At 34.4% G+C, this 16,480-nt stretch overlaps 1 protein-coding gene across 2 annotated transcripts in view; it reads left to right on the forward strand.

Annotated features, from left to right (window-relative positions):
- LOC108917147 (glutamate receptor-interacting protein 2) overlaps window positions 1–16,480 on the forward strand; it is a 170,915-nt gene that overhangs the window by 55,348 nt on the left and 99,087 nt on the right. For both annotated transcript variants that reach the window (XM_023454247.1, XM_018723619.2), the window contains exon 2: window positions 7,887–8,096. In XM_023454247.1, the coding sequence (XP_023310015.1) occupies window positions 7,887–8,096 (210 nt within the window). The remainder of the gene's footprint in view (window positions 1–7,886; window positions 8,097–16,480) is intronic.

Here is a 16,480-nt window from a genome sequence, read left to right on the forward strand (position 1 = left end):
CCTTCGCTGTACGATCATTAGTTCATGAGATATCGATGATAAAAAAAAGATGACTTTTCTCTCAATAGCCGATATCTCAATGAAAAATCGTACAAAAAATAAAAAAAACAAATTGGAGCTTAATTTTTCATCTCAAGATTTCAAAACTAGATTCTTCAAGCTTCAAGATACTTCTTTTTTTTCCCGATACGACCATTATTCACGAGGTTACAGTCTTTCAAAAATCACTAAAAAAATTTGAAAATTTTTCTGCCCCTTAGATTTTTTTGCCCAGTTTATAATATGTAAACATATACCTGACGTATTGATGTACCTATGGTACTAAAAATTGTATTTTTTTTATATTTTTCACTTTATAAAAAAAATACTCTTATCATTACAAAAATCATCTTGTATATAAAAAATTATATAACCAATTCTTTTACAATTTTTAGCATATAAATAATTTCCAAAAAATGTAAATAATCTTCATATATATTTATTGTAATAGTAGATAATTTCACAAATGTTGTATCTCATAAGTTCTGTGAATACATACCTAATATACAGGGTGGCCAAATGAAAACGAAACAGAGCCATTTTCAGGAACCGCGTCCAGATTGTAGAAAAGCGCTCAGACCCGTCGATTTTAGTTTAAAGGGGGACATCGGTCGATAGCCGCACGGTTTAAGGCGTCAGTACTTAAATCGATGTGTCGAACTGCCCGGGTTTCGAATCCCGCGGCCGGTGACCGTAGATTATCTATACTTGTACGGAGGATTGGCGCTCTCTGTGCAGGTATGGTAGGGTGGAAGAATGTTGGCTTGGGTCAATGTGAGAGATTGACACCGGTTGGCATTTGACCACCCCCCTAATTAATGAGGTTTTCCAGGTTTCCCTCATTCCTGCACTGAATGGTGGTTAGGGCCTACCAACATAAGTCGTTCCTGGGCGCAAATGCGGCCTGCGTAATAATAATATGCCGCCTCCTCTCCCGCACAAGTCTCCGACTTCTGGGCTAATTCTCGTAATTAGAATGAGGAGTAGAGATATTATTATTATTATTCTTTGCTGGTATTTTTGACTCCGCCACTTTCACTCCCCAAGCAAGGGTAAGCATCACCCCAAAATATTTAAATGGCATTGGGGGTTGAATAATATTTCTTTTGAAAACTCTTACAATTCTGTTTACAACAGACTTTAAATTTTATAATTCCGCCCAATACTAATTAAGACTTTTGATTTTAAAGTTGAAACTTATGTACAAACAATTAGTAACGGTAAAAATGTCAGTCATTCGAGTTAAGTACGCCAATGGTATAAATTTAGTATTTCTTGCGTTACATTGGTTTTTTGCGAATTGTTATCACTTTCGTAAAAAAAACCGAAGTCGAAATTGTACATCTATTACAGAAAAGGCAAAAAAAAGACAAGGCGAAAACAAAGACCGCCGGTCGCTGAATTACAAGTGGAAGTGAATCTTATTTGTGGAAGGGAGAAATGGGCGGTGACTATGAGACGCCTTCATTATAGCCATCCTTCTCTATCGCATGGATTTATATGACTTACTTTATCGCTCTTACGTAACGGCCGATGAACCATGGGGACTTTCCGACCCTGTATTTGACTGTTTCACATTTCGATGTGCTCATTAGAATGGATTACTCATTGACGGGTGATATATTTATCTTTACTACTCTGAGTCAGATAACTGTTGGCAGCATGAAAAGTTGGGCTTTTCGTTTTGTTTATATCTACTTATAGACCCCACTTAATTTTTTTGCAGATACTTTAGATACAATTACTATTAAAGAAATCTAAGTCGAAAGATACAGGGTGTCTGGTAAAAAGTAAACTTACAAGGTAAGCGAGCGCGACAAAACAACGCATTTGTAATACAAGAAGGGGATATATGATTTTATCTTGTAATTCAATTTCGATTAAACCTACAAATTCCATATTTGTACCGCATGAAAGAGTACATTTTTAAACTTATATCTGCAGAAATATTTTCAAACAAATGAACTTATCCCCTTCTTGCGCCAGATTTCTCAATTCAATTGCATGAGTATTTTTGATTATGCAAAAATAGTTCACTAATAATAATCACTGATTATTTTGACGCAAACAGGGAAAAAATAAAACTATACCCACAAATAAATAGCTTAAGACAATAGCTCATAGAACATTGAATTGTCTGGTCGAGCCAGTCGAATGATATGACGTCACAGATGCTCTCATGGGCGTAGCCAGAGGGGGTCAGAGGGGCCACGCACCCCCCAATTCTTGCTGCTGTTGCAAGTTTCAAAAATTACATAATTATTATTGCCCATTTGTTCTGTATAACTTTAATTAATATAAAAATTTAAACAAAAATAAGTATATTATTTATTTGTTTAGAAAATAAAACATTCAAATTGAATAACTTTAGACCACTGTTTGCTTTTGGTCGTAAATATTCTTGATATTTAATAAACTGTGGAAACTAATATGTTATTGTACATAATATTTAACATCTATAGTGATAAATTCAGCTTACCGAAACAAAAAGTCGCGCCCAATCCTATATTTCCTGGCCTAGGTACCAAATTTCACTTTAATGCTTCAACGATTTATTTTCCGTTTTATAACTGATTATATTATTATTGATATTTTTCAAAAACTTTGGCGCCTCAAAGCGGCCTTACTGTGCATTTTTGCATATAGGTAGATTACACTGGTCAACATTTGATGTAAGAATAATCACCGGACCTGACCAGGGTACTTATAGGTTTTTTCGATCGCTGATTCCGAATCCGAGGTTGGCCAAGCTCCATCACGTCAGGTTCAAGGTCATTTGAAGGTCAAATAGCCAAAAATTGTCTAAAAAAATCTGAAAATATTCATACGTATGTTTTTGGGGTAGCCCAGTTCAAATCCGCTGCTATTTTTACCATTCAAAGACATATAAAGGTCGTATCAAGGTCATTTGGAAGTCAAATCGAGAAATATGGTATAAAAAATCTGAGAAAATTTATACGTATGTTTTTGGAGTAGCCGAGTTAAAATCCGCTGTCAGTTTCACCCCTGTAGGACATCTGAAGGTCATATGAAGGTCATATCAAGGTCATTTGAAGGTCTAATCGAGAAAATCGTACTAAAAATATGAAAAAATGTATACGTATGTTTTTGGGCTAGCTGAGTTCAAAGTCGCTGTTATTTTCACCATTTAAGTACATCTAAAGGTCGTATCAAGGTCATGTCGAGGTCATTTGTAGGTCAAATCGAGAAAATCGGTCTATAAAATCTGAAAAAATGTATACGTATGTATACGACTCCTGACCAAATGAGGCGAAAACATAAAGGAGGCTAGCCAGTTAAGGCAATTTTCCGGTCAGTTAGGTAGAAATATAAGCGTGGTCAGCCAATTAAGGCAAGACGAGTGAATGTCCTAGCGAGTTAAGGTATGAACAAGAATGTGTCCAGCCAGTTAAGGCAAGACGAGTGAATGTTCCGATATTCAGTCGTGTTGACTTAATTGTCTGGACGCGCTTATATTCTTGCCTTAACTGGCCGGGACATATAGTCGTCTTGCCTTAAGTGGCTTGACACACTCTTTTTCCTGCCTTAACTGGTCGGAACATTCACTCGTCTTGCCTTAACTGGCTGGACACGCTTATATTTCTACCTAACTGACCGGAAAAATGCCTTAACTGGCTAACCTCCTTTATGTTTTCGCCTCATTCGGTCAGGAGTCGTATACGTACGTATACATTTTTCAGATTTTTTAGACCGATTTTCTCGATTTGACCTACAAATGCCCTAGACATGACCTTGACACGACCTTTAGATGTACTTAAATGGTGAAAATAACAGCGGCTTTGAACTCAGCTAGCCCAAAAACATACGTATAAATTTTTCAGATTTATTAGTACGATTTTCTCGATTAGACCTTCAAATGACCTTCATATGTCCTTCAGGGGTGAAACTGACAGCGGACTTTAACTCAGCTACTCCAAAAACTCTATAAAAAAATAAATATAACATTTCTCAGATTTTTTTAGACCATATTTCTCGATTTGACCTCCAAATGACCTTGATACGACCTTTAGATGTCTTTGAATGGTAAAAATAGCAGCGGCATTGAACTCAGCTACCCCAAAAACATACCTATGAATTTTTTCAGATTTTTTAGACCATTTTTGGCCATTTAGCCAACCTCGGATTCGAAATCAGCGATTCAAAAAAACAATAAGTACCCTGGTCAGGTCCGGTGATTATTCTTAGATCAGATGTTGACCTGTGTTATTAGCGGAAATCTTCGTAGATTGACTTTAAGAATCTAGGATGGCTCGTAAGGACACACTGTACAATCAACGCTGCTACAGTTGCGTAATGTGTTCATATTTTTCGTGTTCCGTTCTGGGTCAAGCAAGTACCAGCAGGGTCTGTGGTGGTAACCTAAAATAATCCAATATAGGAGCCGTTAGTTCAAGCATTCTTTTTCCGTCCCTTCATTCAACCTCGGCAGAGTTTAATTGGATTTAGGGCCCGAAACGCAAATTTTATTCAACGTCGATTAAAGAGTTGGAGGCAGTGATATTGGGACTGCATAAAAACTGAATTTCAGTTTGGAAATTGGTCCGAAAGAGAGCCATTTAAACTGTATCATTACTTTTCCAGTTCTATTTTGTTTAATTAGTTTCCGCCCAGTCCTGCTACATCCGCGTAAATTTAAAGAGTTTTGGAATTACACGGAAAAAAATTATGTTAAAAATGTGTACGATTGTAGCGCTGTTGAATACGATTTATACAACTGCAGTATGGCTCATATATTTCCAAATAATTTATGTTCGATATAGGGCATTAAACTTTACTATAATTCTGTGAAATATATTCTGCTTTCTATTTTTTTAAAATAAATTGCTTTAAATTTTTATAAAGTACAGCTTCTGTCACAGTATTTTAGAAGATTTTTAAAATACCTTTGAAGATATTTACAAATTTTATAGTAATTATTTTAGAATACTAGACGTATATACGTACGACATATAACATACATTAGCACGTCCGTATATGTGGCACGTATTTATTAAGTGGACAAAAAATGAAGCAATTATAGCTCGTTCAGTTTTTTTGGGACATGTACTTCTAAGGATTATATGACGCAATAAATATTCCTTTTCCAGTTGGGGACATACAGCAACAAGAATTTCATATGCACCGGAAATAAATATATTTCCATTTGTTGCACTTCTCCGATTCCAATGGAAAATATACCCTTGCAATAAATCCTAACGGTAAACAGCATGCAAAAGATCTAGAGGATTAATAGAATGCAATTTGTACGGCATAGCGAGGCAGTCGTCCTTTCATGAATTCTTTCTGTAGCCAGGACCATCTGAATGATTAAAGCGCAATCTGAAAGGCGTACTTTTTTACCAGAAAGTAATGCGAGAGGGTCTGTTTGTTTCCATTGTAAAAGTGCAGGGAAAATGTAGGTATAACTAATCTTGTAACAAACAATGCGTCCTGGAAAACAATAAAGCTTTATATTGATATGTAAGCAATGTTGACTTGAGTTTATGTTCAATTTTTTTTATATTTTCAAAAGATTGAACGCTCATTTCGCCATTTTTTAATTTTCAGTAGTTTTATATAAAAAACCTGTCGTGTCATAATATGAATATTTGTCCAACAGATTTGTAGGTATTTCACAGATTGGTTTTTAGTAACTGGTCCGAAACACCAGACCATCATGTCTATATATGTTTTTGGGGTCCCAGAATCCGAATATGGGGTCTGTTTAACCCATCAAGTCAAGATCAAGGTCCAGCGTTACATTTTCAAAATTCAAGATGGCGGATCCAATACGACGATCCGAGTATTAAAAATGATAAAATATTGAGATAAAAAATATCGTCGAATTCTACATGAAATTTTATAGTGCCAAAAAATCTGCGGAGTGAATTCCTCTTACGTTTTTTTGATTTAACAATAAATTAGAATATTCCAATATTCATAAATTTTTTTCTTGGAAAATATGCTTCTAATCAAAAAATAAACACTTTTTCCTTAAAATTTCATATAGAATTTGACAATATATTTTAAAATTTTTAGTATCCGGTCCTCCATATTGGATCCCCCATCTTGAATTTTGAAAAACTAACGCTGGATCAGCGACCCCAAAAGCGTATATGAGTGGTCAAATTTTCTGCATTAACTTTTTTCGCGATATGATCTTGGATTGACCTTAACCCTGACTTGATCGAGTTAAACGTTACCTCAGATTCGGATTCAGCGACCCCTAAAACATGGTCTGGTATTTTGGACCAGATACTTTTTCATGGTGCTGTGACATACGTATTAATACAAAAACACATTCGTGATAGGTAAGTCCAATAAAATGAGCCTTTAAATCGCAATTTTGGTCAACTTGCCTGAATTTTTGATACAAGTTAGTTTGAGATATGTATATAATAACAATAAGTGACAGTAACTTTTTTCGACCCCCGGCCAGGGGTGGAAAAAGATGGGTTTTTCAAGATAACTCAAACGGGGTAAGAACTAAAAAAAAGTTTCTTATAAAAGTTGTAGAGCATAAAATTCTACATAAAAATGATTACTGACTTTTTCCTGTACTATTAAAATTAACAGTTAAGTTAAGGAACGATTTCAGAAATTTGAAAAATGATCAGCAGAAAAATGAATGAATTTTATAGTTTTTTTTTTAAATATACTCTAAAAAATGTAAACTATTTTTTCAGAGAAATATATTGTATAGATATATTTTTTAATTTAACAGGGCAACAAAATTTAACAAAAGATCACACTAAAAAATTAGACCTAACTTATCCAAAGGTTATTCGTGCGCAGAAAAAAACGTGTTTTTTGCACTTTTAGGTTAGAATATCTCGAAAACGTGACGTATAGGAGCAAATTGTGACGCCGGACCTGGATTCTGCGGACCAAAAACCCTCGGGCAAGTGAGGTCTGGTTTTTGGGTGTGAAAATTGTTGTCCTATATTTTTAATAAAAGAGTTGTAACAATTTCACCAAGCGAATGTCATTTTTTATCTTACAATTAGTCGTAAAACAAAATTTCGGAAGCCACTTTTCATTATTTCAAATAATAATCAATCGAATGGCATAGAAAAAAATTGTTATAGTGTTAAATCATAAAATCCTTTAGAGGAAATTTTTTGAACTTATTTGAATTAGTTTAATACCTTTACAGTAGAGTTAAAAAATGCCAGAGCTACTAACGAATATATTTTTTAAACGAAAATATGTAACATTTTGTAGTGGTACGCTAGAATTATATTTAATACCTGCCCCAATAAATATATTTTGCTTTCTGGGAATTTACGAACCACATAAATTATACTTTGAATTATCCGAGATTATCCCAAATAAATATATTTAGCAAATGAGATTAGAATAAGTAGGCTGTAAACATAAATTAGATGTTGTTTATTAGGGTACATAAGCACAAACCGAGTAGGCAATGACCCGGATAAGTGTTAATTAGGACAGGGTAATAAAAGTAGGTACCTGGGGGCAAGTATAAAACCGAAAACATTTCGAGGCACGAACCAGAAGTGTTGAAGCCTAGTTCCTGCTCGGTTGTGTCTCGTGTTACCAGCGAAATTAGTAGAATAAAGTAGAGTTTTGTCCTCACTTGAAGACCAAACCACTATAACTTCACTTATCAAATAAAGCCAAATATTGTGTGCTACCGAAATCAGAACATTTTCTCACAATCAGTTTACTTCCAATTCGGAAAAGTTGTGGGCCATCTTCAGGCCTCACTTCCACGACCCCGTAAAACCTCCCCCTCCCCCGCAACCGCCCTTATTTCCTCGTCATTTACCTGCTAATTGCAGCTTGCGATAAATCAGGACTCACCGCCGGCCGCTCTGTTTCAGGGAACTCCGAGGTGGACCCGTGTCCGAGCATCGCGTCCTTCCGGCCGGGCTCCGTAGCCCTGACCAGCGACCAGCTAATGCCCGGCGATCGGATATACAGCGTGAATGGGATCACGACGTCCAGGATGCGGCCGGAGGAGGTGACCACCCTACTGGACAACGTGGACGGCAACGCTATGCTGGAAATTGAATATTCATTACCGAATTACGGTGAGTGGCTGGATATATTCGACCGTTTTTGACTGTTCCGGGTGAATGCTCTATAACCCGGGGGGGTTATTGCTTTATTCATCGTTACGAACAGTACCGTAACGGCATCAATTCATAGGCCATAATTTACACAAAAAATATCCGGAATTTGTCATTTAAAAATTCCGCGTAAAGTAGATTTAAATTTATTAAAGTAGTTTGTTTGCAGCTGTTAATTTTCTTGTAAGCTATGGACTGGCCCCAGAAAGAGAGATCAATTGCGCTGATGTGCGCAAGGCAGATAAAGCTAGTGCAGACAAAAGCCGATAAAACAAATAACGGTACACCGGTGTACCGATACAAAAAATACCGTAAACATACCTTAGAGTAAAATTTCTTAAATTTTTTTGTGTGATTAGTGTATGTGAAATATTTGCGAAAACTAAATATGGTGCAATCGTGTTTAGCGACCAATTGCATAAAGGGACGTTTAAAACCCATTACTGACCAAAACAAGAAAAACACATTTTTTAATGATATTTTTTATTAAAGTAGGTATATTCAAAACACATACATTAAGACTATTGAAAAAAATCATAAACAGTATTTTGAAAAAAAAAACACGTCCCGTAGTGATGTCGGATGTGAATCCGGCTGGATTCGGTACAAAGGAACGAGTTCGCGGTAGGATCGAAATGAATCGAGTCCGAAAAGTCAATCCGAGTCGTTCCACGTTCCATGTATCGAATAGGTACCGGAACTACCGATACCGAAGAAACAAACTTCGGATCTCGGAGAACCACGCCGCGTCTGGCGCACGTGTAAATCGTAAATCTTATGTTAGCTGCAATAAATGTTATATGGTACCTACGATACTTTTCTTTGTTTTGATTAGTAGATTTAAATTTTTAAAGTTTGTATATATTATATATTCTTTCTTGTATAAGTACACCTATCATAACGAAATATTTGCCTTCGCTTAGAAATATAAACATATATTTCTACGATTCCCTCTTTGAAATATGAAAAATAATCATTTTTCATTATGATTTAGTTTTAATTCACTTTTAATTACTTTTTTTTCATAAGCAAAACAGTGCATGCATTTTTTGAATGACTGGCAATAGATTAAATCGATTTGCCTTTTATTTTATGTTCATCTTATGGGTTTGTCTTAGTTAAACGCATCGACTCGTATTATCCAGTCATTAATTTAACAAATTTAAAAATAATAAGTGACTTACTTTATTTTACTTATATATTTTGCCAATAAGTAAATATTTATATTTACTAAATGTAAATATAATCATTTTTAAATAATTACTTTTAATTTATTTGCATTTAGGTATTAACTGTGTACTCTTTTTTCAAGTGTGTAGGATTATTTTAAGTATCATCAATGGCATAATAATCATATAAAAGAACAAATTGTGAAGAATTTAAATACCAAGCGCCGAGTATCTAATATCTAATAACCAGCTGTTCAAGTTCATATGAATCCGTTGCTGAAGCATCGAATTTATATAGCGCGCCCCATCTCTCAGCACTGTACTGCGTGTTGCCTCTATTCAATCTCTTTCCGAGGAACGAACCCGCCGGACTCGTTCCGTGTGCTGGTTGAACCTGGAATGAATGAGTCCACAAAAGTATCGAAACTTCCCATCACCTGTATACGCACCTTTGGCTGCACTAAAATTAATTAACTAAATTAGATTTTTATGTGAAAATTTTCAAAGTAAGCTGGATGCAAATGCACTTTACACAAATAAATAGTATTATTTTTGCGAAAACACTTTTTTCGTGCACTATTAACCTCTCTATAATATAATATGCCCGATAATGTCAAATTTGACTTCACCTGGTAGAGCGGATTGAGAGGGTCTTCCATGGGTTCAGTTGAATACTGAATTTAAAGCAACATCGCTGTTTTCTGTATCTACAGAGTGCTAAATCCGAAAGAAATTTTACCTGAGATTTCGTTGTGTGCACAGTGTAAAGTGCATTTGCATCCAGCTTACTTTGAACATTTTCACATAAAAAACTAAAAACGTCATCTTCCAAATCATAATCACTATCTATACTTGGTTGTATTGCATACGTTCCTGCAATATCCGTCTACAATCCCTCTTCTCCAATAATATTTTCGTCAAAGTTTTCCTCATCTGTAATTTCATCTGTTTCTGGCGACACATAAAAAACATCAACCGATTCAGCATTTTCACAATCTGAATCCTCTTCTAACAAAGCAAGTAACTCTTTAGTGGTTAGTGCCCTTTTCATTTTCTATTTTGACAAATGACTGTAATAATATAAACAAAATTATACCTTCTTCTATACAACACAAAATCTCTTACCTCATATTGGCACTAGATGTATCCAAAAAAATAACTATTATGCATTACAAGAAACTTTAGTTCAAACAATATTTTATACAAAACTACACTTTTTTACACAAAAGAACACTTGTTCTGACAAGTCCTGTATTTTATATGCCAAGATTTGTCCAGACTTGCATAGGAATGCATAAATATGTCAATCGCTATCGGCCAAAGGTGCGCGTACGCATCCACTACATATATGTATCATTATGACCATCGTTTTGATAACATATTATGTAAAAAAAAAACTACATGAGTATCAAAATAGATATTTTATTTACGCCTGGCTCAAAAAAATACTCTGCTCGTTTTTACCAACTTAGAACAATATTTGTTTCAAAATGTGTTCTAAAGTTTTAAATATCCTAATTTCTTTTAAAAAAATAATATTAAAACAATATTATTTTTAGTTAAATAAAAATACTAGTACACTCTCTGGACTGTTGAGTAAGATTCTGTAGGTAGGAAAGCATAGAATTTTACGGATGATCTCAAAAAAAAATTTAAAATAAAAGGGTGCGCGTTTACGCACCTTTGGCCGTTAATGGGTTAAGTGGAGAAAAAAATAAATTTTCTAGGTAGGAAAGATGGTACCAACATGTTTATTTTTCGCATCTTTCTGAAAATAATGACCAAGTAGAGTTGTTTCTGATGATAACTTATTAGATTATATTATTTCCCCCATCCTCAGAAATAAGATGTCATTTTAACGTTAGATATGTTACTCTTCGAATTATTTTTTAACATCAAACTGAATACAAATAAACAGTTTCAACTGAATTATGCTCATAATGTTGTTCAGCAAAAATTCTCTTTAAATAATAAGTTGAACAAGGAAAGCATCGATATAGTTTCAATTTATGCAGTTTTGCATAAATTACTTCAGAAGTGCTTGGAGTAATTTTAACTGATCGAGCTTACGACATGAGGAAAATAAATGGAGAAATACATAAAGAAGGCTTTATAAAAACAATTTGGAATATTAGAGCTAAAACAATTCAAGTATTGCACTGAGATTGGTATACACTACTGGAATAAATATATTTCATTTTAAATTTCTAGTTATTAAATTCTCCCTTTAATACCTCCAATTTGTACAGAAATTCCATATAAACAAATAAGTTATCTTGTTCAAAATTCTTTCGGGTTTGATGGAAAATTGATGGAAAAATGTGTAAGAAATCAAAATTTCTTTTACAGCCTAAAGCCTTTGCAAACCCCAAAGGATAATACAGAGGAAAGTTATTCTAATTAAAAATTGCAAAGATGCACATTTTTCGAGAAAAACGAAGGAATATTTGTTAAAGGTTAACACTAAAAAAAGATTAACAATAAAAAAACGTTTAGCATTAAAAAAATCTAATTCAGTAAATCTCGATTAATTAGCAATTTTAATTTCCTTAAAGTAATTAGTTTGCTGTATTTTACGACAATTAAAGGCTAAATAATTTTTTTTTAAATACAAAAGCAAAAGATATTAATTTACAAAAGTAAATAAAGTGCATTATTTTTTTAAATGTAGTTAAAATTATATTTTAGAAAATTTAATACAGTAAAAGTAGCAAATAGTCACCCTCCACCTCCAATAATGAATTTTGACAAAAATTAGCAGTAAAAATATAAAAATGTACATACAGTTTACGAGAACATCTGGTTAGTATTTTTTTAAATTTAAATAATATATTTCCTGAGAATAAAAGTTATTCTAAGGTTAGCAAAGTTATTATAACCTAAGCTTTCATGCATATTAAAACTTCTCCTACGAAGACCGCAAAAGTTACCCGACGTTATTATTTTTGAAGGGACACATACCGGATTAAGTGCCCCCTATGTTTTTGTAGCTAAAGGCCACTGATAGAAAGGATTTTAAATCGCATTATCCAGATTAGGACCGCTTACCGCCTACATCCTAGCATGGTCCTGATTCCTTCAATTCATTTTATTTTGGTACAGAGAAGATACTAAGGTTATCTCAAATAATTAATTAATGAGTGTTAACAAAGCTAAAAAAAAAGGATAAAGTAAACTATAAAGCCATTCAATCGTCTATAATTAGGAATTTAGTTTTTTCGAAAAGTGTCACAAAATGTTGACATTTAATTTTAAATAACTTTCTACAAACATACAAATTTTCACGTTGATAATTTCACCAGTATTTACTAAGTTCATTTTATTATTTTCTAAAAAAAAAATAACAACACGCTAATATCTTAAAGGCATCATTTATAGAATCCTCAAACTTCATTAATATTAGGTGGCTTTGGTTACTATTTAGATTGTCATCATGTGATCAAGTCAACAGTTTTTTCGTAATTTATTTCAATAATTTTAACTCTTTGGCAATGTTTGTAACTTATTTAGATATTGTCATTTAATTTTTGCCATTTCGATTAACAAATTGTTTTTAGAAAATAGTAAAATGCACCCTGTCAGTGCGCCACTGGTGAAACAATCAACGTCAAAATTGGCACGTTTACAGAAAGCAATCAGCAAATATTTCCTCCACGCAAAAAATCATTCTTACGTTCATTGAAAATATTTTGCTTAAAGTGACCTTCTCTGTACGCTCTACCGAAGTTCGGCTCATTAAAACGGAAGCACCCTGTATAAAATATTCTGCTAGATAACATTTTTCAAGCAGTCTAGCAACGTAGTTAGAAATAAATATATAAAGCAATAATATCCCGTTCCCAAAATGCATTTCATATATTATGCAACAAATGCATTCGCGTAAAATTCATGAGGGTGCTATTCACAACTAGGGCTTTAATAATATCGTGACTGATTAAACGCTGTAAATTCGTGCTGGCATTACGTACTTTGTTTCAAATGCTCCCCTGCGTTTATGAAATTTATTCTAAACGTCCTCCAATGCCAGGTAGTAATATTACTGTTTAAATTTTATTATTCCAAGGTCTTTATTTATCTACACTAAAGTAAATGGCAAGGATATATATACAGGGTGTTAAAACAAGAGTGTAAAATATTTAAGGAGGTAATAGTATGAACCAAAATAAGCAGAAAAGTCTCAATAAACATGGGTCCGCAAAGTAACGGTTGCGCTGATATATAATGTTTTATGTTTTTAGCCCCTTTTTTTATTTTGCAAAAACGTTGTGTATTTTCTTATAATAGTTGGTTGATGTTTAGAGAAATAAACAGTACGTATTTGACAGTTATTCTCGGTGCACAAGTTTTCTTTCGCTATGGCTGGTTACTCTAACGCATAATTAACAGACATGCATTTCATGTATGGTCGTGCTAATGGGAACGCCACCGAAGCGCGACGTCTTTATGTTGACGCTTATCCAAATCGCCAGATTCCTTCACAACGCATGTTTGGAAGAATTCACCAAAGATTGCGTGATACCGGTTCCTTGAGCAAACAGTGCCATTTATCCGGAAGACCAAGGTCGGTATCCACTCCTAGAGCAGAAGAAGAAATTCTAGCACTGGTAGAGCAGAATCCAGGTACGAGTGTGCGGAGAATATCAGCCGAGGTAGGAATTAGTGGTCCTCTTGTTTGGAGAATCCTTCACGAGCAACTGCTTTATCCATACCATGTGCAACGAGTACAGGCCTTAAATCCAATAAATGATCATCAAGCACGTTTGGTTTTTTGCCGCTGGTTTCTACGTCATGATGCTGAAGACCCTCGTTTTCTTGCAAACATTCTTTTTACTGATGAGGCCGGGTTCACAAGAAATGGAGTGTTTAATTTTCACAATACGCATATTTGGGCCGACGAAAATCCTCATGCTCTAATAGAATCTGGACATCAGGCACGTTTTTCATTAAACATTTGGATGGGTATTGTAGGTGACAGGTTTCTAGGTCCTGTTGTTTTACCAAACCGATTAACAGGCGCTGCTTACCTCAACTTTCTGCAGAACACACTGTATGAGTTTTTGGAAGACATTCCTTTGAATCAGAGGCAACAAATGTGGTTCCAGCATGATGGTGCTCCAGCTCATTTTTCCATGGCCGTTAGAGAGCATTTACACCAAACTTTTCCACATAGATGGGTAGGAAGGGCCGGACCTGTTTTATGGCCTCCAAGATCGCCTGATCTGAACCCTCTAGATTTCTTTGTTTGGGGATATTTGAAGACATTAGTGTATGGTACTCCTGTAAATAGCCTGGAAGAGCTGCAGCTACGGATTAATCAAAAGTGTCAAGAAATCCAAACCAAGGAGGGTGTTTTCGAAAGAGTTCGAATATCGTTGAGACGAAGATGTCGTGCCTGCTTGGAAATGGACGGAGGGCACTTTGAACATCTTCTGTAACTTTGTTTTTTGTTTGTTAAAAGCTTCCTTTGTCGGTTTATTCCTAATAAAATAAAATGTTTGAAAAACGAATAGTGGTCCATATCTCCGCAACCGTTACTTTGCGGACCCATGTTTATTAAGACTTTTCTGCTTATTTTGGTTCATACTATTATCTCCTGAAATATTTTACACTCTTTTTTAACACCCTGTATATGCACGAAAAATATTGTGATAACAGCTGCTTTAACATAGTTGGAAAATTTAAAACGGTAAACTGTTGAGTTTTAAATTCCATAATGAGATAACAGTGAAGCTTGTTTCTATTGCCCAAAAGTGGTGAATAGTTAAAATAACTTTAACCTATAAAGAGATCAAAATTACCTGTTTGTTTGTCTGTATTACAAGGAGTGAACTAATATACATGATAGATGGCGCTTCGAATAATGAAAAAACTGTTCGTTTGCGATATCTGATGTTATACGAGGCACTTGTATGAGTATAATCAAAGTGATATTACCAAGAGGTTATAGTATTAAGTGAAATTGAGAATAAAATGTATGTTAAATTTAATTAAAATCTAACGGAATTCAAATTTCGCTACAATTCTCACCTCATACCTTTCCTTCCCAATATTCTTTTTAGTAACATTTGATTAATTAGGTCGTTAATTGCTAAAAAACAAATAAGATTTCCGTGTATAAAGTATTCTTTAGTTTTTACTGACCATACTCGGCCGATTCATTAATTTCAGGAGAATCTACTTTAGACGTCACAATACAGATACTGGATTTATGTAGGTCAATAAAGTTTATATATTTCCCCTTTCCTCATTCATTCCTGTCAAATCCAGTTTTGTTCTCCGCCAACGAAGTTACAAATTGACGGGTCTCCTGACACATAATGGCTACAGGTCGGAAGGACAACGCGATAGCAAAAAACTTAGCTTTCCTGTCATTCTTAATGTACTACGGAGTGGAAATAACAATGTATCTGGTGCCTGCATCTATTCGTCATACGGCAGAGTATACAGAATGTCCTCAGTATGACTGAGGTGTGTTCACGTATGTTGCCATTTCGATTAACAAATTGTTTTTAGAAAATAGTAAAATGCATCCTGTCAGTGCGCCACTGGTGAATCAATCAACGTCAAAATTGGCAAGTTTACAGAAAGCAATCAGCAAATATTTCCTCCACGCAAAAAATCATTCTTACGTTCATTGAAAATATTTTGCTTAAAGTGACCTTCTCTGTACGCTCTACCGAAGTTCGGCTCATTAAAACGGAAGCACCCTGTATAAAATATTCTGCTGGATAATATTTTTCAAGCAGTCTAGCAACGTAGTTAGAAATAAATATATAAAGCAATAATATCCCGTTCCCAAAATGCATTTCATATATTATGCAACAAATGCATTCGCGTAAAATTCATGAGGGTGCTATTCACAACTAGGGCTTTAATAATATCGTGACTGATTAAACGCTGTAAATTCGTGCTGGCATTACGTACTTTGTTTCAAATGCTCCCCTGCGTTTATGAAATTTATTCTAAACGTCCTCCAATGCCAGGTAGTAATATTACTGTTTAAATTTTATTATTCCAAGGTCTTTATTTATCTACACTAAAGTATATGGCAAAGATATATATACAGGGTGTTAAAACAAGAGTGTAAAATATTTAAGGAGGTAATAGTATGAACCAAAATAAGCAGAAAAGTCTCAATAAACATGGGTCCGCAAAGTAACGGTTGCGGAGATATGG

The sequence above is a fragment of the Anoplophora glabripennis genome, unplaced genomic scaffold (assembly GCF_000390285.2).
Source record: "Anoplophora glabripennis isolate ALB-LARVAE unplaced genomic scaffold, Agla_2.0 scaffold85, whole genome shotgun sequence".
In the NCBI taxonomy this organism is placed as follows: domain Eukaryota; kingdom Metazoa; phylum Arthropoda; class Insecta; order Coleoptera; family Cerambycidae; genus Anoplophora; species Anoplophora glabripennis.